Consider the following 23,263-nt stretch of genomic DNA (forward strand, 5'->3'; position numbering starts at 1 on the left):
TGCAGTGTTGGGGGTCCTTCAGGACAGGTTTGGGAACCACTGCCTTATACAAAATGTTATAGTTTGCATGTGAACACATTCAAACATTTGGTAAGAGACTTATGGAAAATGACATGCCATTGTATCCCAAAGGAACATTGTTATGCTGCTGACACACTGACTAAAATATGTTCTTTCTCTGTTTAATGGGCAATATATTTGTGTATTCTTTTACCCTCAAATACTTTAACCACCCGGTTTTGTTTAAGGAATTTGTTAGGAGCTTCAGTATAAGCTGCAGATGATTATAATGATTTGTGTTCACTTGCTCAATTTATGAGGTGGATCTCAAATGTCTGCATGTTCACACAGCCTCTGTAACTCTGTCACCACACACACAGAGAAACTTGCAGGATTCAGGCCTGAAGAAAAGTCCAAATAGGGGGATGTTAACGTCTTCCATAAAGAGACCGTGTCGAAGTCCTGAACTTAGAAAATCTAACGGACCCGAGGAAAAGAGATATTAATAACTCCTTCAAGCCCATCCCACCACATTCTTCACCACTGAGTCACAATGTAAACCAGCTAGCAATTGAAGCCAGGGGTGGATTGCCTCTGTTTCTCATTTGTGTATCTTTCCATGGCGAAATTGTGGAAACGGGGAGATACCCTTCCTCTCTTTCTTTATAAACCTGAAGGGTTACACACATACAATGCTCTCACAGGTTGTGGGATTGTATGAGGGAAGAGGAAAAACACAGGCATTGAGCAAGATGTGTGAAAAGTTATAACAGAGTCTCTGGAATGATGCAGAGCTGGAAAGTATAAGCGAAGAGAGGAACGGGTGGTTGTACTGGAGGATGGAAAATGGTGGTATGGGGTTTTGGCTGGGATCTCTGTGACTCACTGTTTATCTGGCCTGTCACCGAGCAACTGTACAGCATATGTGTGCACAAGACTGCAGCCTTTCTGTCTGCTAGTATGCCCCCTTTCCCAAAATTTCAAGATTCGTAAGACTCTTTCCACAGAAACCATACCAAACAGGCTTTGAAACGTTTAAGTTAATGTTTTTCCCCTATAGCAAAGTGTCAGTGAAAAGCAGAAAATGTTAAATGTCAGCCTAAGGAGGTACATTTAAATACTAGCCTATATGGGTTGTTTTATTTTCCATTCATTTTATTTTGAGCTTTGCATGTTCTCAGCCCTGTTAGTTGGGACAATTTGTTTGTTCTTGTTTTCTACTAATTCAAAAGTTATGATTTTTCAGTGCAGTTCTTTTTGTAAAAAAAAAAAAAACAGATCCAAGATACAAAGGGTCTTTATTCAGCTCAATATATTTACTGTGAAAACATTGGTTAACTGAAGCAGTCAGTGGAACCGTTTACAGTAGTCAGAAAGAAATCTCCACATTTTTGCTTGTATGACATTGATTATATATATATATATATATATATATATATATATATATATATATATATATATATATATATATATATATATCCCGTGACAGTATTTCATAGTATGCATAGAGCTCATTCAATACAAAAAAGGAAAAAACAGTAAAACTGATCACATATAAAGCATATTTCCTTTTCAATCTTAAAGGCATAGACAGCATTCTAGTGAAATGATTTACATGTTCAAAAAACAAAGTATTTTAACTTGCCTCCTCAGGTCTTCTTTCAAAGCAGTTTCAGAGTTTTGAGTGTTTGCCTTGACTTCACATTCTGATTTAGTTGACTACAACATTAAAAGCCACACTGAAAAGTGTGTAAAGCCAAGTCTATAGATTTCCACACTAAATGATAAAAATGAATGTCTGTTATCTACAAGAGTTAATTTGCTATCCCTTAGTTCAGGAGCCATTATAAGTTATATGAATTGAGTCATGTGTGTAGCATTTCTGGATGTGAGGTCATATGATTTTAAAATGGCGACAGATGCGACATTCCTTTCAAATGACTGAGACCAGTCTTTGGTTTATCACAAAGCTCTTTGGCTTCCAGCTGGGAATCTTTGCATTGTTGCATTTGAACCAAGAATACATAGTAAGACATTAATTGCGAGTTACAAAATGACCAAAGTACAAAATGACACCAAAATACAGTGAATGGAGATGCATTGCAGCAGCTGTGGAGCTGGACAACATGCGGGAAGTGCGGACAAGGATCAGTTGATCGTAAATGTGCATTGTCTAAGCATCAGAGCCTTTTTGTCGGCGTTTGGATGGTGGCACGAGACGGGCAGGCAACTCAGGGGGCAGCCCATGACCATCCAGTTTCACTTCAATCAGGTGGCTGGCCAGGGCAAACTCCTCGTCATCCAGCATGCCGTCACGATCCACATCCGAGAGCTTCCAGATGCGGCCCAGCACAGAGTTGGGCAGCCGTGTGCTCACCATCCAATCTTTGGCTTTGATGCCACTTAGTTTGCCTTCGTTTGGTGCTAGGTTGTAGAAGATCTCATCATACTTGGGCTTGTCCTTGGTCACTACCCATTCCTCGTCTTCCTCACCCACCTCGCCATTTTGATCCGCGGTTTCGCCAAAGGGGTCCCCTTCCATAAAAGGTCCGGCACGGGTTCCCAAGAAGGCCCCGCCTTGGACCCCAGGTTGGACCCCAGCGTCTATTTCTTCTTGCCTTAGAAGGGGCATCAGTTTGGCAATGTCGTTAGACAACAGCTCATCCAGCATTGACATCAGGTTGGGCTTCAGGGCTTTAAACTTGGTGAAGTCATGTGCCAATAGTTGCTCCTATACAATAAACACAGAAAGGACAGTCAAGCAAGAAAAGTAGTGTTTTAACCTCAATACAAGAGCAAGGTGGTTGCACTAACCTGCATCTTGGTACAATCGGGGAAGTCTCCTGGAGAGATATGATGCTGTAGCTGAATCTTGGAGAAGATGACCGGGAGCTGGTAGATCAGGTTCTTCTTTTTATTGTCCTTCCTGAAGACAGATGGCATCTCTTGCTTCAAGTAACTGATGATATGGGCATGTACCTATGAGAAAAGCAGCCCAGGGGACAGAAAAAAACTGAGATATTATTCAGAAAATCTTATTTTGTTTTCCACAGAAGAAAAAAGTCATACAGGTTTGGAATGATATGAGGGTGCGTAAATGCGGACAGAATTTAGATTTATTTGGGTGAACTATCATTTTAAGTGTTTACATTCGATCATTTACCTTCTGATATCACAGTTCCAACAAAAAGTCATTAATGATACATTAACATACCCTCACAAGACGAGCCCTCTTGACCAAGTCATTAAGTTTGCGTAGGGCTGAGTTGCGTGGCAGATTCTGGATGTCAGCAAACAGATCTTCCTCCTCCAACTCAAACAGCTTGCGGTTGTCGGACACCATAAGAGGTTCAGACCAGAAGGACCCGATGTACACCCTCAGAACTTCAGGAGTACCAAACACTTTCCCCAGAGACCACATTAAAGCTCCATACACTCGCATGAGCTGCTGGGTATCAATCATATCAGCCTTGTTCAGCACAACACGGAGTTTGTCTTCATTGCCCTTGAGGGCTCCGATTGCCTCTGAGAATTCATCCGAGATCTCCAACTTGTGGGCATCAAAGAGAAGAATGATCCGGTCCACACGCTCAGCAAACCAGCGGAGAACTGCTGGGAAGTCATATCCTACAAAGAGAAAGAAGAGGTGGAAGAAAATCATCAAATTGAATAAAAGAAAAGACTATAACAACAGTGTTGTGCAAGTTTGCGGTGATCAGACCCACCAGCCCTGGTTTGATTCAAAGCAAGAGAATATTTGAAAATCTGAAAAAAGGTAAAAGACTATGTACTTAAATTATTTTATAAAGGAATGACCTAATCCCATGAAGTATTGCAAATGATAGAAACAATTCAAAGCCAACAGTACAAAAACTATTGGCTACAAATATAAAATACAATGCATTTGAAGGTTCAGATACAAATACATAAGTAGTTTGAGAGGATGGAGAAACGACTATGTCATTCAGATTGATTTGCAAGTGGGCGGTCATTGTTCTTGTTTCCATGCTAACATCAAATTCTCTTTTCAGGTAAATTCACACTGGGTTATGGGTTCTAGATTACATTCTAGATTAGATACACTATTGCTTAACCTTAGAGCTCATGGTAGGTCTGTCTTGAAAGGTTTGTATCGTGGGAAGCCAACCTTCTTGTAAACTTCAGATCCACACCTATCCATCAGACCTACCTGTTGTTTTCAAGTAATCCGTTCAGGACTCAGTACCTTGATTAGCTGGTTCTGGTTTGTTTGATTAGGTTTAGAGGTTTGGTAGCCCTCCAGGAGTAGGGTTGGCAACACCTGGTTTGTAGGTTATTGCTGTTTCTCTACGGAAGAGGTAGCCAATTCTGCTCCTGAAGGGCTACCTTCCTGCAGACGTCAGTTTCAGCCCTGCTTCAACACTCCTGCCTGTAATTTTCAGGCATTTTTGATTAGGTTTGGAGCTAAACTCTGCAGGAAGGAACCTCTCCAGGAGTAGAGTTGGCTATTCCTTTTCTATGGATTCTAATTCTTGAACCCAGCTGTTGTGCTCTATTGAGACTATTTTCAAATTTTGAGATCTTATTAGCTCTTTAACAATCATCTTGGTGATTATGTGCATTTGAATAGTCCAGAGTCTCTTACATCCCCCTAACATTCTTTTACATTCCTTCCCTTTCCTCTCCCTGTCACACCTTTATGGCTCACTTTCCCATTCTGTGCGTCATTTCAAATGCTGTGAGGCAGGAAAATATGTGAGAAAAAGCAGATATCACCCAGTGCGGTGCAACACTGATAAGCTAAGATTACCCAACGATGTTCTCTGAGGGAGAGCCTAGAAATTATTCATCTGTTATTTACCATGAAAAAGATCTCAGATCAGTATTGTCCTTTCTATTTACGATGACACCACTTAGTTCCCAACATCTAGAGTTTCTCTGGGGTCTTTATGGGGTCAATTCAGTTTTACTGTTTTAACAGAATGTTCTACATTTTTGCAGTACAAGACATATTGGAGAATATTGTGAGTTTTCCCAGGGGACTAGTGAAGGACTAATAATTTTCTCATTTAATAAACACATATTAAAGAGATATTGTAGACCAGTTTGAATGAAGTTGAATTTTAAGTGGGAAATTTATTGAAATTTGGCTGAAAATACTTCCAAATCTCTCTCCTTACTTTTTTAGTCAGCCTTACCTCGACTCACTCTCTGTTTGGCCCCGGACAGGATGCCTGGGGAGTCGATGATGCTGATGCTCTCCAGGACCTGATTGGGCAGCTGAGCACACTGGAATCTGTCAGAGAGAGAGATGAGGTCAGAGTTTGTATTGCATTCGGTGATAGACAAAAAAAAAAAAAAAAAACCTTCATAAGTTCATTTTTCCTCTTGGTTAAATGGGTAAATCAAGGCTACAGACTTTAAGCTGATATATTTTGATAAATACAGCATTACATGTTTCATCTGATTTGCTAAGCTACAGTTGCCCCAAAATATTTAGACACTTAAAAAATGCATGAATGTCTTAGCATTAAACAAAATATCAAACTGTGTAGCATTTTTCAACTTAATACATCCACTAATTTTTTATAACTAATACAATGATTTTACAACATGTTTATGTGTCCAAAACTGGCCAAAATATTCTTCAGAGTCACTGTAGGTCTCATCTACATCTTATGCACAAAACAGTTGGTGTATGATTCCTTAAAAGGATACAGCACAATTATCAAACATTCAGGAGCTCTTTAGTTAAAATCACTTTCCCCCTGAGAAAAGCTGAAAAAATGACCCATTACTCCTATCACAGCTGTTGTGTGTGATCTAAGAAGCAGACTTCTAGCGTCACTCCACCCAGGCTGGTCCATTGTGTGGAAGTGGTGCTTGAAACACACGGGGCTTCCTGAGGGAAAATGACCAGCGCTGCCAAAATCAAACAATACTTGCCACTAATGATCTGCGGCATAGAAAAACATGGTCTCTTCCTGCTTTAAAGGGGCTTAATGAGTGGACTGCTTCCCTGGGCAGGAAGTAGGAGAAAAGAAGTTCTCAAAACATGTTTGCAAAAATACTCCCAAAGAGAACAGGGAAAAACTGGATCTGATACTCTCCCTGGCACTCAAAATAGCGCCCCCTTTGGTGTTGACAGACAACTACAAGCTAATTATGTTGAAACTCTCTTGGCAAACTTAATGAGAGGACTAAGGTATTCAGATGACCTGGACCTGAACTTCAACTTAGTTTCCTCACACTGTTTTGGCTACTGCCTGGTATTTCAATACCAGACATTGCTCTGTCTTAAAGGGGTGATGAACTGAGAAATCAAATTTTCCTTGAGCTTTTGACATACAAGAGGTCATCATACTATAAGAATATCCTGTAAGTTTCAGAACTGAAAACGTCCTTGTTAGTCCAATAAAAGCTGTTATTGACACCAGGCACAGCGAACGACAGGTTTTTCAAAGTGGGGATCTATGACGTCAAAGGGTATCAAACACCGCCTCCGCAGAAGAAGATCAATGCCTACTTCAACACTGCCTGTTTAGCCCCGCCCACCGATTCGCGCATTACATGAAACTCATTATAATATGCAAAACTGTTATCCAATCATAGCAGTGGGTGTTTACTTCCAAGTCTTCAATGCGGCACGCCCATAAAAACCGAGCGTTTCAGGAGCTAGGCTCAAAACCAGGGTAGAAAATAGCCTATTACTTATTCATTTTGATGTTTTTGAATGTAAAAACCAAGCGAACGTCATAAGTTGACCTCAGACATCAATATAACAAATTTTAAAAAGCCAGTTCATGACCCCTTTAATTCACCAAATAAGTGGAGTTTGCTAAAGCAAGCTTCACTGCCATTATCGTTCACACAGAGGTTTCGAGATTTGTTCTAAATGTTAGGGTCAATGTTCTTTTTTTTGTCCAGATGTACTAATTTATTCAAAATATAAAAAATAAATATGCAATTCGTACATGCAATGACTTGAATACATCTCTTCTACAATCAGCATGTTTTTAATTTTTTAATATTTTGGAGAGGCATGAAGTAAAAAATGTCAGGGTGATATCAGAAAAAAAATCATTATTTTATTTAGTTTGGCATAATATATTATTATTATTTCCATATTATTTCTATATCTGATTCACTACTTTTTTAATATTTGAAAAACTTTTTTCCCAAGGTCAAGTTTCTTAAAATATCAGTTAATTTGACCTTTTAAGTTCAAGGCAAGGTTAGTTTAGGTAGTAAAATGTCATGTGGTGTGATTCCCCAAATGTGATGATATTTATGAATTCATAATTCATGATATATTACCTTGAATTTGTAAAACTTTACACTAAAATGTATGCAAGGTGTAAGAAAAATAGGTTATTTATTTTTAGCTGATGGTTACACCACATGACATTTTTAAAAGCATTAAAAATAAACGAACAAATAAACATGGGGCGCATCCCCCATGATTTGTGCTACATGAATGATACCTTATTCTGTTTCTTTTTCTAAGTGACCAGGTTCTAAGCAATCACACCCTTGCAACCGTATAGAAACAAGCTAAAAAAAATGTTTACAACACCTAAGCAACACCATAGTAATGTCCTGGCATAATCCATTATCTTCAGAAAATGTAAAAGATAAATTAAATTTAAATTAGTCCTTTAACCTCTTTAAGGACTCCGACGCCTCCTAAGTCATCACCCATCACAGCTCTGCTTTTGCCCTCTCTTGTGATATCTCTCCCTTCCACAAGTTTTCCACAAATAAGGAAAGTCCCTCCTCCCTTAGAAATTTGGCACGGACTCTTGAAATTCCGTAGAGCAAAAACGAACACACTGTTTCTCTGTTATCTTCCCTGCGTGCCCAGTGTAAGCAGACGGATCAGTGGGCACATTCTTTCACACAACCCGAACCCGCCTTCATCTCACATGTCATGTCGTACATAGCGGCTCAGTGTAACATCTGCCTGTATGAATCTATTCACCTGTTGAGGAAGGTGTTTCCGAAGGGGTTGAGCTTGCGGAAGGGTTTGTTGGGATCCACTATGAGGGCGTTTCCAGGAATGAGCCCCTCCACGTCTCCGTGCATGATAGCGGTGAAGCAGTCGGTGGTGGGCTCCGGCCCTATACGACTCCCTGGGACGTCCTGTTCCAGCAGATACCTGTGTTGACAGAACAAAGCCATGGTTAACGTGTTGACATGATAGTCTACCATAACCTTGAAGCTTGTCTTCTATGTCTACTAGATGGACAAAACACAATGGAACTGCTGTTTAAGTTCAGATAAATGTATTAACATTCACTAAATAATCTGATTTGAATTTGAATAACCTTTGAATTTAGTACAGAGATCAAACCAATGTAATGTAGAGTGTATATCTCCCAAGATCCTAAACCACGAGTGGACTAATACCAATATCCAAGCCCTTAACCGCCATAGACATGTTTTAACTCCTTAAACCCCTTAAAAAAACCTTACTTGATAAACGTGGTCTTTCCTGTTGAGTACTGTCCAACCACTAGCACCATGGGTTTGTTGTCGAAGTCGGCGTCCTCCAGACTCGGTGAGTGGAAGTCATGGAAGCAGTAGTACTGCTCCAGAGGCAGGAGTTTCTTTCGATAGAGTGACTTAAGGCCCTCGGTCACTGTCCTAATCACCTCAGGGGCCTTTTTGACATTCTTACGTCCCCAGCGTGACATCTTGCAAACTTGCGAGAGTATTCAGAGTTTCCTTTGCAGTTAATTTATGGCTGTGTTTTGCACTGTTTACGTGTCCTCGGGGATGACTGTGAAGACTCTTCTCTTGCTTACAGTATTTCTGTAAAGCAACCAAATGTTCTGCCTTGAAGGTTTACAGTGATTTGCTGGAGTTATAAAGCAAGCTATAGTGTATACAATGTTATATAATTTGTATCCCCCGGGTTTCTTCTGTTTTAGTTTTTTTTTAAATATTGCCTAAAAAAAAGAAAAAAAAGAAAAGGAAATAAAACATTAGAACAATATTGTTTACAGTATATGCTGTAGGTGTTTTTCTAACTATATATTTAATCTTAATAATTTCTTGGTTAGAAGGCCTTGCTCCCATTAAAATGTCTAACTTTTCCATTTACTTTCAAATAAAGAATCTTAAGAAATGTTTTTAGCCCAGAGGGAAAGTAGAGTGCATTGTCCATGCATGTCCCTGGAAAAAGTTGGTGCTCATTTTGGAAACACTTACACACACACACCCAAACTCTGAGTCCACAAACACACATTCATAACTTACTTCCGTATATTGAAAAAAGTGAGACATATTTTCCAGCAGCGGCTCACAGTGGAAAGTTAAATGTGTGAAGGATTACGGTGTGTAAAGGGCTGAAAGCACCAGTGATGCATCAAACACAAGCATATTCAGTGTTTCTGACAGAATCCTGACATGATTTTGCATCAATTCCCCTAATGCGCATTTGGCACACAGTAGATCTAAACACCACCTTTAATGCTTTTCCAGAGGACTTATTCTGAATCAAAATGGAGTTTATGCTGAAGTAAACGTATTCCAGTGAAGTACAGTTGTGCCAACCTTAGTTAACAACTGAAAAGAAACTAGTTACTGTATGTCGGATTAAAAGTTCAACTTTAGCACAGCTGCCTTGGCAAAAAAGTTAATGGTTGGGATTTGACTTTATGTAATAAGACTCACATGTTGCGCAGGAGATGGAAAATGCCTTGTGGCATCCTTCAGTTGCAACATACAGTTGACTCTTTGGGAGAAGCCTTGAGCTTCAGATAATTTCCAGAAGTAATACAGAACCAGAACATTGATGTGTGCCAGTAAAGGAAGGAAAGGCCAGAGGCATTTGCTCCCATGTTTAATCCTTTTTTTTTGGTGGGGGGGTTCAACAATGCACGCATCAACTGCTCTAAACTTTTTCTTTTATTTAGAAAGGGATTTTAAAGTGTAACACAAAACAATGGAACATTCCAAAAAATCCAAGATTTGTCCTCTTACCTGGAGAATGCCGAATCTCAGGTTGAAGTACTTAAAGAGATGACGGACCTTAGCAACTCTTCTCTTGCTCTGGATGTTTCTACACGCGAGGATACGCTTTAGAAGGAACAATCTGTCCGAGACACTGGAGTAGCAGCACCAAGTAAAACGTTTCAAGTAACGGTTCTTCTTCAGAGGAGAGGTCTTGATCTGCCTGTGCTTCTGTCTCTTGCAGCAAAATAAGCTTTAGGCTTGCACACAAGTACTGCCTTCTTCCCTGCCTACGTTTCTCTCTGCACCTCTTCTTCAAACACTGCTTGAGCATAAGCAGGGGAGAGCCCAGGACGGCTGATTGGTTTTAGGCGAGTGATGACAATGGGTTTAAACCAGGGTGGGGACAGGGAGTTGAGGAGTTGCATCCACATGCTAAGGTGGAGTCAAGCATTTTATAGGGAGAGTCATTCATTTACATAAAGTACTGCCTGCAAACATGAGGGTGTGGCACTGCTCGTCTTTCAGCGGATGCTTCACCATGGGGCAGCATATTCTATTATGACTTTTTTGTTTGATCTAGAGATCTGTTTGCAGAGCAGACGCTCACGTGACTCTTGATGATGGCATGAAAGACCACATTTGAGACACATGGCAGATCATCTATATTGCACTCTGTTGCTCCTTTTTGACTCAGACCCGATTAACCAATGCCACCTACTGGCCAGTAAGATCATTACATGTACACGATGAAGTCAAATACACTCAGTCTTAAAAACAACCAAGTCAAATGGCAAACAAAAGGTGTGATTGTTTCATAAAAGAAGCAAGGTTTAATTTACAGTTTTACTAAATGTACAGGTTTTTTTTAAAAAGTGTCATTATACACAATAAATACAATACAAAATTAATCTGTAGTACTATACTTCAAATTCTTACAGTTCTTCTATTTGCTTTTTTCTCTTTACATTATTATTGTTCTTTTTTCCATGTCACTGCTTTCGCTGTGTTTGCTTCTGAACGGTTCAAAGATCTTTCAGTGATTCTATCTTAAATGTGTACGGGTGTCTGAACATACATATGCCTACGAAGAGAAAAAAAAAAAAAGCATGAATGAGGGAGGATTTGCGTCTGCACTTCACAGATGCAAAAATGACTTGGTTTTTCAAGCTTGTAATAATATTCTCCCCCCCAAAAACATGTATTAGAAGGATCACCCAAATTTGCTGTGCTGTTATTGTATGTTTGACTTGTAAATGTGCTCTTGATGCTGGAATGCTTTAAAGGTCAGCAGATTTCTTAAAGTTCTGGTGACTTTTCGGTTTGTGAATGCTTCATTGTTAATTCCTGTAGTTAGATAACCAAAACCTGAATTCAAGTCTTCGGGGAGACAGAGCACTATACTAATATGCATTAATGAGCTTCTATGCAGTGATCACCAGTTCCTAAAAATATAATTACATGGTAGGGGGGGACCATTCTAACAAAGGGAGAAGTGATTCATTGGTCTCTCAAAAAATAAACAAATTAACTACCATTTGATATGACAATTTTCATGATATCACTTAAAAAGTTCCTGCAATCTGCATACGTCACAGTAATTACAAACATTATTTATTAAATGAATGGTGATATATTTTTGTCTCTCACAAGTTGAGAAATCTTTAAATTGGGGAACCCACGTAGGAACCGTCCCAGGAAAAAACAAAAAGGGACAAAATTTTGAAAATCATATCAAAGTGCACTTTTTATACTTTAGAAAGTACACTTAAAGGGCCATATGTAAACCAAAAGAACACATTTCATCAGCACAAACCACAGACAAACAAAGCAAACACAGCTGAACATGGGAAAAGTGTCTCCGTTTGCTTCCCCCATCCATTGACATCCTGCTTTTCAGTCTTTCAGTCAACTTCAGCTAAAGGGGCTGTTATCTACTGTGCGTCTGTGAAACCAGATTTCCATTCTGTCCTCTGCCCCCTACCTGTGGATGCTGGGACATGGGGGTGGATGACGGAGGTGTGGAGAGGGGAGGCATGGACTGTCTGTAGGAAGGATGGGTTTGGTGCTGGTTAGGCAGGTTTGCCCCATGAACCCTCCCTAAAGCCCCTCTCCCTGAGCCTCCATGTCCAGGAGGACCCTGTTGGAGGTTCAGTATACTGTCTATGGCACACTGCAGGTGCTCATTCAACGAGTCGTCCGGTGGCGGGCTACCGCTGGAGAAGCTTGCATTGTCCATGTCCGGAGAGTCTGACTTACAGCGTTTGGCAGGAAGTGAGGAGTCTCTTGTGCAGGAAGACTCTCCGGGAGAAGGCGGGCCAGGGGCATGTTGATCCATCCTGAAGGTACCCCTTCCTCCCTCTCGGTATTTGCTCCCTATGGCCTTCAACCGCCCCAGACCACCACCTTCCTCTGCCTCGTCCTCATCCTCTTTGTCTGAGAACTCTCGGTGGTGTTGGTACGCGTTTTTGATGCCACGGTAGAGGACGTCCTCCACCGCTGTGAGGCTCTGCGACTCTGTGTGGGAGTGAGACCGCCCATGTCCACCCTGCCTTTCTAGTTTCACACTGGCTATCACAGTCCGTTCAGGTTGAGGGGAAGAGCCTTGTGGCTGGGGGGAAGCGGTAAGAGGGGGTCCTGTTGGCAGAATGGGCAACGTATCTCCACCTCCTCCTGGTACTCCCGGCCTGTGACGTGGACTGATGTTTTCACGGTACGTCTTTCGTAGTGGGAGCCGACAAGTGGTTAGTGAAGGAGTTGCTGTGGACGCTGGGATCCGCTTGGCCCCGCCTACCTCGTGGTGTTCCAGAGTGCCATTCATCTGCGCCGAAGACGTGGAAGGGGACGATGAAGACCAGGAGGAGGAAAATGAGGGTTTAGCCCCACTACAGGAAGTTGCACTACTGGAGGCAGAACCTGTGTGTGTTGTTACTGTAGTGACTGTGGAGGAGGGGGTGGGGTGAGAAGTTGGGGGTGGAGTTCTAATGACAGTGGTGGGTGGGGTTACATGGGGTTTGACTTTCTGCGGCTGCTCAGGGGTCGGTAGTTGTGGCGTGAGTTGGGATTGGTGGACCGGATCTAAGGCAGTGTTGTGAACCACCTTACTAAGCCCCGCCTCCTGTTTGATCTTCAGCTTCAAACCTATTCGCCGGCGTGCCTCGTAGGTCTTCATGGGCGGTTTGCTGGTCCGTTGGGGAAGCGCGACGTCATCGTCGTCATCAGCAGGGCGGGAGGACGGAGTGCGGCTGAAGGAGGCGCTTGGTGCGACTGGCTCCACAGATGACCGGACCACAGGAGCAGGTGTAGGGGTTGAACTGGTGGACCAGGATACTGATGCTCCCCCTCCACCTTGCTTGATCACCAGCTTGGTAGGAGGGAAGGGTGCTGGGGCAGAAACAGGAGTGGGGGCAGCAGCTGGAGTAGGTGCAGGGATTGTGGTCGGAGCAGGGGCAACTGCTGCAGCTGGAGCAAGAGCAAGTGCGGCTGGTGCAGGTGGACCTGCAACTGCTGCTGCTGCTGATGATGATGTTGATGAAGTGATTCTTACAGAACTCAGCTCCACCTTTACAGGCCTCGCTGCACTGCTGTCCAGCAAACAGGAATTGGCCACAAATTCTTCTGCAAAAAGTCAGAGATGAAAGTGATTAAATACCGCAAAGGTAACCGTGATTTTGCCAAGACAGACAGATGTTACTGGATCAACATATTTTGTTGATCCTGGAATAACATTCCTGTCCTAAAATTTTGTCCTTACCCTTTATCCCTACCCCTAAACCTACCCATAACTTTTCCCTAAAATCAGAGGGAAATGATAGGTGAATAACACTGATGTTGAAGGACCTCATCCTGGTCCTAAGCCTAAACTTGACACAAACAGTAAACTTGTCCCTCAAATCTGATTGGTTGATTGGAAAGTTGTTCCAGGATAAACAAAGATGTTGATCATGTGGTACTTGGTGAAATCACGTTCACTATACCGCAACATCAGAATATACACTGACAGTTACACTACAAATAGCACATAAATTATAAACGGGAACAAAGACAATGCTCATAAAGCAATTTCATGGCAACTTTAACCTTGGTCATTACCTGGTTTCTCCTTGGCCAGAACCCTGTCCTGACTCAGAGCAACCTTCTCCTCTTGAATGAACATCCGGTCAATCATAACCATCTCTGCAGAGGGACCCAGCCTCTGCTCAAAATAACAAACACACAAGATACCAATGAATTCAGGGTTCAGAAGCTCCAGACATTAAGAGAGGTCAAGTGAGTGAGATTTAAATGATACCTTTGATTCCTCAAAAAGCAAGTGACGATATTTATCCAGCATTGCTTGTGTGCGCTTCAAGAGTTGGCTTGAGACATTCTCAAATTCATCATCCACTGGACAGAGAACCAAGAGTTAAACAAGAGTTAAACACTGGCCCCGAAGAGGGTGCCACACAATTACACTACAGGTCTGTAGATGTTCACACAATTGTATGAATGTTTACCTTTGCGGTAGTCTCCCGTGGACGAAGCCATGCCTTGATACAGGTGGTACGGCAGCAGTCGATGAAGTGTGTCCTCAAATGAGTGGAAAGGAGAGCTGTAGTCAGGATGGAGAACTGAGCCTTGCTGTTTTCGCAGCTGTTCTAGCATCCTACAAACAGATACATGAGCACATGAGTAGGAGAACTGCTGATCTTTAAAAAAATAAATAATAATAATAATTGTATAACTAGCAGGTCACTTCATTTATAGGTTTATTTTTAGATTTTTACTAATAACATGTTTGCAGTTTACACTCTGTAAATGAATATATTACCTAGCCTCTTTGCTTGGTTCCATACTAAAGGGCCTTTTTAATGACGTCTGTGAAAAGACAAAAGGTTATATCAAATAAATAAATTATATATAATAATTTATCATAAATATGACACCATCCAGATCAGTTTATTATAACAGTCTTATGCAATGTGATTTTGAACCTTACCTGTGTTTGAGGAGCGGGTGGTAGAGGTGCAGGCATTTGAGAGAGTCCAGCACCTAAAACCTGAATCTGCAAACCAGCTTTACCCAGAGTTAGCCCACCAACTGAACTTATGACTCCTGGCTTTGCCTGCAAACCAGAGTCAGAATGCATTCAAAATGATAAGTCTCCAGTGAGTAAAGTTAATATATCTGAAAAGGTTAATGGTCCAGCTGCAAACTACAGTAAAAATACTATCAACTACTACATTTCACTCACCTGAACAGCCTGTGCAAGATTTGGAGCCGTGACTCCCTGGTTCACTGTAGCCCCAGCAGACACAGCAGAAAATACTGGAGTGTCATTTGCACCTGAGGTTAAGATAACGCTTTGTCAACTTAGAATTATTTTCAAGTAATCATTTAAAAGGATAGAAATATGGGATGCCCACCTGTAGTAGAGGACTTGACAAGCACAGACTTCTGCTGCAGAAGGGACTGGACTGGTGCTTGGATGGTGCCACTGGCCACTGAAGTTGCAACTTGGACTGAAGGCGGATCTGGCATTTTGCTGAACTGGTTTGAGGCCTGTTGCTGAGAGGCCTGGACTTGTGCCTGAGCTTGCTGCTTAGCCTGGAGAAGAATGTTTTGCTGGACCTGTATATATCACAAGCAAATAGACAATCATCTTATCAGAGTTGATAAAAAAAATAACAATTATGGAGATTTGAAAGAGACATTTGGAGTTTTAGGCCTACATAACAGTAATTTAGACCATTGATTTTGATGGCCATCTGTTTTCCCCCTCATTTTTCCAAAGTAGCCCTGCCCACAGTGACACCCGAATGTTAACAAAGCCTTGCTCTATATAACTCTGAAATCATCAAAAATATTGTCATAAGTGGCAGTGTTTTTCTTTTTTTTGGTGCAAACTTGTGTGTCATAACCAGTTAGAATGAAGTATATAGTAATGGTGCAATACCTGGTGAAGTTTTTCCAAAAGCTGCTTTTGTTGAGGAGAGGGCTGTGTGATGGATGACATGGTCTGCAGCTGCGCACTGATCAGCTGTAGGTGATGCTGCTGTTCTGCAGTCAGCCCCGGCACCACCGTCACCTGCTGTTTCACCACTGCAGCTGGAGACGAGCTCGCAGCAGGCTGGAACTGGAATTGCGCGGGAAGTGGTTGTGGAGGCTTCGGGGAGCAGGAGGAAGGAGGTATGTCTGGCTGCAGGGTGGTAGGCTGAGGCAGAGTCTGAGGAAGAACTTGAGGCTGGAGCTGCACTTGTATTTGCTGAGGCTGCTGTTGCTGATGTGGAGGAGCTGGCTGTGGTGGTTGTGGAGAACCTCCAATCTGATTGTGTATGATGAAGAGAGGCGGTAAAGAGGAAGGTGTGCAGGAGCGTGAGGGAGTCTGCGCTTGAGACTGAGGCTGGGGCTGCGACGGAGGCCGAGACTGCTGGTGCTGGTGAGGAGACTGGATCTGTTGCCCGAGGGTGAGGGGAGAAACTTGAGCAGGTTGAGGGCTGTCAGACAGAGTGGGTGTTGGTGTAGGGGTGACCACATGTTGAGAAGGGGATGCGCTTTGGATCTTTATAGTCTGTGGATGAAAGAGGAGGAGGAGAGAAAATTATCAATAATCAGCCAGTTCATATTTTTAATGAATCATTTTGGGAAATAAAATTTTTAGGGATGCACTGAAATTTTTCATTTTTTAACAGCTTTTTTAACAGAAATTAACAGCTTGTTCACAAACATGTTTTCAATAAAATCATTTCAATAGCAATATAAAAATGAAACCACAGCAACAACACGTAAACAGATATATATTCTACAAGTCACATTACTAAATGACAACATCAGTGAGCTCTAGACAGCTTTATAATGCATTCTGTTTGCAATTTAAGTTAACCAGTTTATCGACTAAATCTCCTAATAATGAGACTTTATCAGTAACAAGTTTCTTGCATAAGCGTTTTATACTTCCGTTTCACAATCATTTTCAATATATGCAAATGGTACAGAGCATAAGAAAAACAAAACTGTATCTGGTTTTCAGTTTCGACCAAGAAATTTATTCCAGTGCATCACTAAAACAATGACTAACTTGCAAACATACCTAAAGTGCAAAAAAAAAAATGTAAAAAAAAATATGAGGTGCAAAAACACCAAATAGCAACAAGCAACAAACAAATACAAGTAGGATAATATAATAGCATGAAGAAATAGAAAGGAAAAATCTTTTCAAAGTTTTTACAAAGACTGCTGACAAAATATCTAAACTGTACATCAGGCACGCGTAAAAGATTAGTGCTCTCATGATAGACACTACTGGGGTTTCAAACAGGAAGGGAGGACAACTGACATGAGGACATAATTTTTGCAAAGAACAAAAATTGGTTCACAGAGAATAGATAAGAAAAAAAAGAAAAGAAAAAAAAAGTACAAGTCTAAATAAACCAAAACAGATTTGCTGGTAGAGGGCAAAGGTAATTCAGGGCAGCGAGCAAGTGATCAAGATCAAATCTTTGAAAGTGATCTTGAAGGGAATTAGTTTAATTTCTCTTGGGGGTGCTGGGTGGTGGTGTGTGGGGGGGGGGGGGGGGGGGGGGGCTGATTGAGGTTAAAAACAGCAGTTACCGAAAGTGAGGAGCAGAAGTAGTGAGTAGTGTGAATGTTAAAATGAATGGTAGAGTGAGTGGCAAAGATTTACAACAGGGAAACTAATAGAAAGAGCTATTGCTCCATCATGACATGCTCATGGGAAGATGCACGAAGATGATGCAAACACACAACCGAAAAATAAGGTCTCTAGAGTTTTATTATTGCATGTGACACCATTTGAAAAGCAACAACTGCACTGTTTTTTTGCATCAACCCATATCCCAATTAGTGTTAATTTAGTTCGGCAAGCTTCCTGTTAAAAAATTATTAGGCACATAAACAGCGGAAAACAAATATATTATGGGGGGGAGGTATAGCATGCAATAATAGTACTAAATAACTAATGGACAAAATAAATTATAATCCCATTACAGTAACAATAACAGAAACAGATAACATTCGTGAAAGGTGCAGAATGCAGAAAGAATGATGAAAACAGGCGAAAACAAGAGTGAAAATTAGTGAAGGAACAAATAAAAGCATCCAAGTCTGAGCAATGACAGTAGAAAGACAATGGGACAGAAAGAGAGGGAGATCTGCTGGGAGACAGTGGTCCAATACGCAGCAGTGGCAGCAACAAGTGGGTGGGGCTTAGTGCAGAGCATGAGCTCATCTACCTTGTTAACCACTGTTGCCATGTGGGCGGGGCCAAGGGAGGGGCTGGGACTCTGCCTCTGCCGAGTCTCAGCTAACAAGTTGTCATGGCCTGAAGGGGCGGCACCAGAACTGCTGCCGCTGACGATAACAGACGCAGGTACACCCACAGCAGCAGGTGGGTCTTTTCCTGCTTGCTGCTGTTGGTCCTAACATGGGTACATTTATCAGTTCAGGAATGGGAGAGGTAACACAATCATCCAATCTGGTCAGAGGTCAGCTTGGGGATCAAATGTTGTTATGTTAGCTTATTAGCTAAGGGACACAGTTTACAAACAGCAGATAAGGTTTAAAGAGGGCACACTGACCTGCTGCAGGAACATTTGAAGAGACTCCTGACTAAGGATCATGCTGGAACCAGGTGACGTGAACACCTTTCCTGGGCTGTGCTGGGCCTGGGATCCCAAACCCACCATTGAGGGCGTCGATGTGGCCATAGTGGGGGATGGAGATGAAGAGGAAGGAACCGAAGCTGCTACTGAAACCGGTGCAGTCGCCTGAACCGTGAGAATTGAGGGCTGGGGTTGGGTCTGTGCTGGGTGAGCAGCAGGGTCCGTAGAGCCGCCCAATACTGTGATTCCCTCTCCTGGCTGGCTTGGTGCCATGGCTGTCGATCCACTGCTACCGTTATTGGGGATGCCACCCGACTGCTCCAACGTCTGCAAACTGACTGCTGGGCTAAGGCTCTCCATTGACAGGGAATTCTGTATGGGCATGCCCTGGATGACCGTTTGAACGTGGCCCGTTACCGGATGGGCTTGTGTCTGCGTTTGCGCCAATGACACCGGCATTTGAAACATCTGACCGGGCTGGAGCTGGATGTGTCCAGAGAGAATATGGGCGGCACCAGGGTGACCCTGTGAAGCCAACACCTGACTCAGGTTGATGTTCTGATTGGCTGTCAAGATCTGATTAGCAATTATCTGTCCCCCAGGCCCCTGACTGGTAATGATGTGACCCCCGGGATGCTGAGTCAGGATCTGACCTCCTGCCTGAAGCCCTGGTAAGAGGAACTGGTGGTTTTGGCTCTGCAGGACAGTCTGCGAGGGAATGACAATGCTTCCCTGTTGGTTTAACAAGTGAACACTGAGCGGTTTGCCTGACGTTTGGGGGCCTTGTTGCCTTAAGAGCGCTTGAGAAAACTGCGTTCCCTGTGATGCAGCCTGTGTGCTCAAGACTACATTTGAGACAGGCTTCCCAGGGAGGAACGTTACATTCTGACCAGCTGACACTGGGATTTGCTGCACCCCCAGAGCCTTATTAGCATCATTTGGCAAGTTGTGTGGGGCAGGAAGCTGTTGGTGTTGCTTGAAGATTTTGGGTTGGATGGAACCCCCTTGAGGAGGTTTGGGCTGAATTGGCGTTGGCGTTCGCTGGATGATGACATTCTGCATGATTTGGCCTTGAGACTGGGTTTGAGATCCAATTCCTGCACCCAGAGAGGCATTACCGAAACCCACAATGCCACCAGCAGTGGCCATTGTAGTTGCACTGTTGTTGGTATTTGTGTTGCTTAAGCTGACAGCTGGCCCATTTAAGGCAGGGGACCCAAGAGTGGCCTTGCCCCCTTGAATTAAAAGTCCACCTCCTGAACTCAAAACAGAGCCTCCAAGCCCAGCCTGCGTTCCAGCGCTTGCTGCCTCAGGCCCAGGTTGATGCAGTTGGTAGCCACCCATGGTTTTCGTCAAAATCTGCTGCCCAGATGAATTTATAGTCATTACAGTGGGTTGGCCCACAACTTGAATTTGTCCAATGCCCAACGGTCCGGACTGACTGCCATTCGGTAAGGCCTGAAGACTTGAAATAGACTGAAGGGTTACATTTCCAAGCCCGACTTGCTGTACGAATGGCTGGACGCTGATAGCCTTGTTCATGACCTGGGGAAGCTGGAGGCCTGGATGTGCCAGGACTGAGCCGAGCATGTCTGGGGTGGCATTTGAGGGTGCGGTAGGGGTGCCTTGGTTTGAAAAAATCTGAGTAGCACCTCCAATGCCCACTCCAGACAGCCCAGCATCAGGCAGCGGTTGGACCACCTGTGTAAGGCCAGTTAACCCAAAGGAACTAAGGTCAAGCTCAGCCTCGGCCTCTTGAAGGCTCTGCTCTGTGATGTTAGCCTCTGCCAGACTCTGCTGCAAAATGTCACAGGGCTCATGATTTGCCCCAACACCATTGCTTCCATTGTCTCCTCCCGGCGATCCCCCCAAGATGTCATCATCCTCCAGGAAGTCCAAATCAACGCTGACTCTTGGAAGGCCTGGCTCATTTGTTGACAGCTGAACCTGTGGTTGGACCTCAGGAATGTGGCCCTGGAAAAGACAAAAAGACCAATGTTAGCCCTTCAACCTAGCCACACATTCAGAATGATGCAAGAATAAGATGGCATGGATGGATCTGGGATGGTGGTAGGCCTTTGGGACTGACTGCTGTAGATGCAGGTCTGGTGCACGATGCATCTGTTTTGGATGGTGGGGCTGAGGAGCACGTGCTACAAAAAAGGATGGAGACAGGAGGTTGGCGCAAATGGGGGATATTACTCACCCCAGTGCTGGAGAAGAACGAGCTGGACGGGTCACTTGAGCCATCCAAAAGGTCATCAGTGTCCAGCTACAGACAGATATACCCAGGTATAGGACAGGCAGAAATCACCACAGCACACAGACAGACGTGTGAAAGCGACAGAGCAGATGCACAAAGGGCAAATAGGCAGACAAAGAGGGAAAGGCAAGGGAAGAGCAAAGTGAGGACAGTGCACCAATCAACCAGAACAAAATGCAGGCATAACCAAGTTAAAAGGCCAAGCAAACAAGAAAGAAAACAGGAGTCAAAAGAGAGGAAAATTAGATTAGTATTTCATATTTAAGAATTAACCAAAGAGGGAAAAAACAGGATTGAAATTAAAGAAAAGATCATTAAGCTGGACAACCGATTTAGGGGGAAGAAATGTAAAAATAACCCGGAAAAGTTTGTGGGAAATCTTGCTGGGTGAGTGTGCTGTTTTTTGTGTGTGATGCATCTAGGTTATCACGCAAAGTACTCACTTGTGTTTCTGATCCATGAAGAAAATCATTGAGTGCTTCTGGGTCACTGTACAACAAGAAAGATGTTATTCAGCTACACTACATCCAACATTCAAACTTCAACACAGTTATGCCATTTTTGGTGTAACAACTTACCAAATTACATCTAGCAAGCACCTGCCATCTTCATCATCCATGTCAACTGTACAAAAAAAGTGCATAAACATTAACACTTATGCAAATCTGCTAAACCTTACACAAACCTCAAGAGCAAATCTTCAAGCAAGTACTTCCTTACTAGTGAAATGTGGGTGCATTTATTTGTTATTTGAATCAACCATGTACATTAGTGAAAATAAAGTAGAACATCAGTCAGCATTATTAAAACGTTTATGAACTACACCATTTCAGACGCTATCAATTTCAATCTTAAGAGAATAAATCACGCTGTTGACAAATGCAAATAATATTAAAAGCAGACTAAATCTTGCCAGGTTTATCTTTCATCAGTGCGCGTCACGCGTCCAAACCCCCCCATGTTAATGTTAACCCATCATTATGGTATACTTATCTGGTGAATTGACTTCAATCATTAAAACACTATGTGGATCGTTTAATGCTCGAATACACATTCATTGTCGATAATACCAAACTATAATAAAAATCTAACGCATTCTGAGGCTTTAAGGAAGAACAATTACACTAAAAAAACAAAAGAGTGAACGCTTTCACATCTTTTGAAGGCAGCAGCTGAACTTTCGTGCACAATCTGTGGCGCGAGAGCTGATGGGAAAAAGCGCGCGCATCACCTCACACTGTTTTACAGACAGAAAAACACCACCGAGACCGAGTGTCAAATATCACGATTTAAAGACTTACAAACACCTATTTTCACTTAAGTGTCAGACTTTGGTGAGTCGCTGGCCTGTTCATGTTCACAGTCTCGAGCTAAACAAATCAAAACCACAAAATGAAGATGAGGTAGGCGGGGACGCCACTAATGTTTGTTGGGGGCAAACAGACTGTGCGAATAGCACGCATACCATCATTAACAAATATCTGCGAAAGCTCCTTCTGTCAGAGATTTGTTCTAGGTCATTTTGAGAGGGTCTCGCATCAGAACAACACCGGAGACGTGAATGGACACTCTGGACCTGCAGGACACGGCGGTTATTTTGCTCATTTGCAAAGATGTAATAACTCCCTCGACATTCCCACTGGTGCAGATACTTTTATTTGCGACCATTTTCTAGGTTTACCAACACAGAGCGCATTTAATTCGCTTTTTAACGCTCGTTCTGCAGCAGATTCAGTTAGCTGTGGCTAGCTAGCTTCCTAGCTGTTATATGTGCGTTTACAGACGCAATACGAACAAATCTGACAACAACTGACTGTAAACACGTAGTATTTCTGCCGTACGAGCGCATTCACTGTTGCCAGTGCACATGATTGTTGAATATTTTGTGTTCGAACTCCAATTGATGCAATTGCGTAGCCTATCTTTATCCCAGCTAAATATGAGTTTATGTTGGAATACTCCTGGATCAAGGGGGTATGCTTGGGAATTCGCTGTAAACTCAACCTATTAACCGACCTATGCAACGGGCCGGCTAAATGAAGCGGGAAGAAGTGAGGTCTGCATGCGAATGTTGCAGCGTTGCAATAGTTATTGAGAATTAAAGAGAAATTGCTACATTGTATCAAACTCACCCGAGACGATAGAGGTGCAGGCGGCGCGGGGTCTCCAGTACGGCCCTGCACGGGCTCCGCGTCAGGACCCAAGCACAGCTCTCACAAGCAGGAAACAGAGGCCCGACACGATCGCCTGATTAATAAACAACACCACACTGTTATTGTTGCTGTTAATATTGCGGTATAAATACGCATGTTGCTCTTTTACATCGGCACGATATAATACTTTATTTGTGTATCAATTTCACTGTGACACTGAAATATATTGATTGCATTAAACGGAAATACATTATCTTGTTTCAAGGTTGTAAACATAGGCTACTACAGATTAGATAAGATGTAACGTTCAA

General features: G+C 42.7%; 2 protein-coding genes across 7 annotated transcripts; both read right to left on the reverse strand.

Annotated features, from left to right (window-relative positions):
• Positions 1-1,929: 1,929 nt before the first annotated feature.
• ehd2b (EH-domain containing 2b) lies at positions 1,930-10,322 on the reverse strand. Its single transcript, XM_084123630.1, has 7 exons — positions 9,967-10,322; positions 8,455-8,930; positions 7,961-8,137; positions 5,178-5,275; positions 3,215-3,627; positions 2,815-2,979; positions 1,930-2,731 (listed from the first exon to the last, which is right to left on the reverse strand). The coding sequence occupies exons 2-7, from the start codon at positions 8,673-8,675 to the stop codon at positions 2,174-2,176; spliced, it is 1,632 nt and encodes a 543-aa protein (XP_083979756.1). The 5' UTR covers positions 8,676-8,930; positions 9,967-10,322; the 3' UTR covers positions 1,930-2,173.
• A 421-nt stretch (positions 10,323-10,743) lies between these two features.
• On the reverse strand, positions 10,744-22,995 carry bicra (BRD4 interacting chromatin remodeling complex associated protein). 6 transcript variants are annotated; one of them, XM_084123631.1, is made up of 15 exons: positions 22,932-22,986; positions 21,378-21,423; positions 21,243-21,288; positions 20,743-20,808; positions 18,513-20,510; positions 18,168-18,353; positions 15,872-16,486; positions 15,342-15,546; positions 15,170-15,261; positions 14,915-15,040; positions 14,747-14,793; positions 14,433-14,581; positions 14,228-14,322; positions 14,029-14,134; positions 10,744-13,554 (listed from the first exon to the last, which is right to left on the reverse strand). In XM_084123631.1, exons 2-15 carry the CDS (start codon positions 21,416-21,418, stop codon positions 11,867-11,869), a joined length of 5,460 nt encoding a protein of 1,819 aa, XP_083979757.1. In that variant the 5' UTR covers positions 21,419-21,423; positions 22,932-22,986; the 3' UTR covers positions 10,744-11,866. The 6 variants fall into 6 exon arrangements, with proteins under 6 accessions (XP_083979757.1, XP_083979758.1, XP_083979759.1 ...); XM_084123632.1 differs by having other exon boundaries at positions 14,029-14,131; positions 22,932-22,985; XM_084123633.1 differs by lacking the exon at positions 20,743-20,808 and having other exon boundaries at positions 22,932-22,995.
• Positions 22,996-23,263: the final 268 nt, after the last annotated feature.

This window comes from Abramis brama, assembly GCF_963993115.1.
Source record: "Abramis brama genome assembly, chromosome: 9".
NCBI lineage: Eukaryota > Metazoa > Chordata > Actinopteri > Cypriniformes > Leuciscidae > Abramis > Abramis brama.

Excerpts from the sequence above, each read along its gene's own strand:
- ehd2b (XM_084123630.1), bottom strand. The coding sequence starts at position 8,675 with ATGTCACGCTGGGGACGTAAGAATGTCAAAAAGGCCCCTGAGGTGATT. Across the intron at positions 5,276-7,960 it reads GGAAACACCTTCCTCAACAG|ATTCCAGTGTGCTCAGCTGC; the intron begins GTGAATAGATTC and ends TCTCTCTGACAG. Across the intron at positions 2,732-2,814 it reads CCGATTGTACCAAGATGCAG|GAGCAACTATTGGCACATGA; the intron begins GTTAGTGCAACC and ends TTTATTGTATAG.
- bicra (XM_084123631.1), bottom strand. The coding sequence starts at position 21,418 with ATGGATGATGAAGATGGCAGGTGCTTGCTAGATGTAATTTG. Across the intron at positions 16,487-18,167 it reads TGGCAACAGTGGTTAACAAG|ACTATAAAGATCCAAAGCGC; the intron begins GTAGATGAGCTC and ends TTTCATCCACAG. Across the intron at positions 14,135-14,227 it reads TGCTTTTTGAGGAATCAAAG|CAGAGGCTGGGTCCCTCTGC; the intron begins GTATCATTTAAA and ends TGTTATTTTGAG.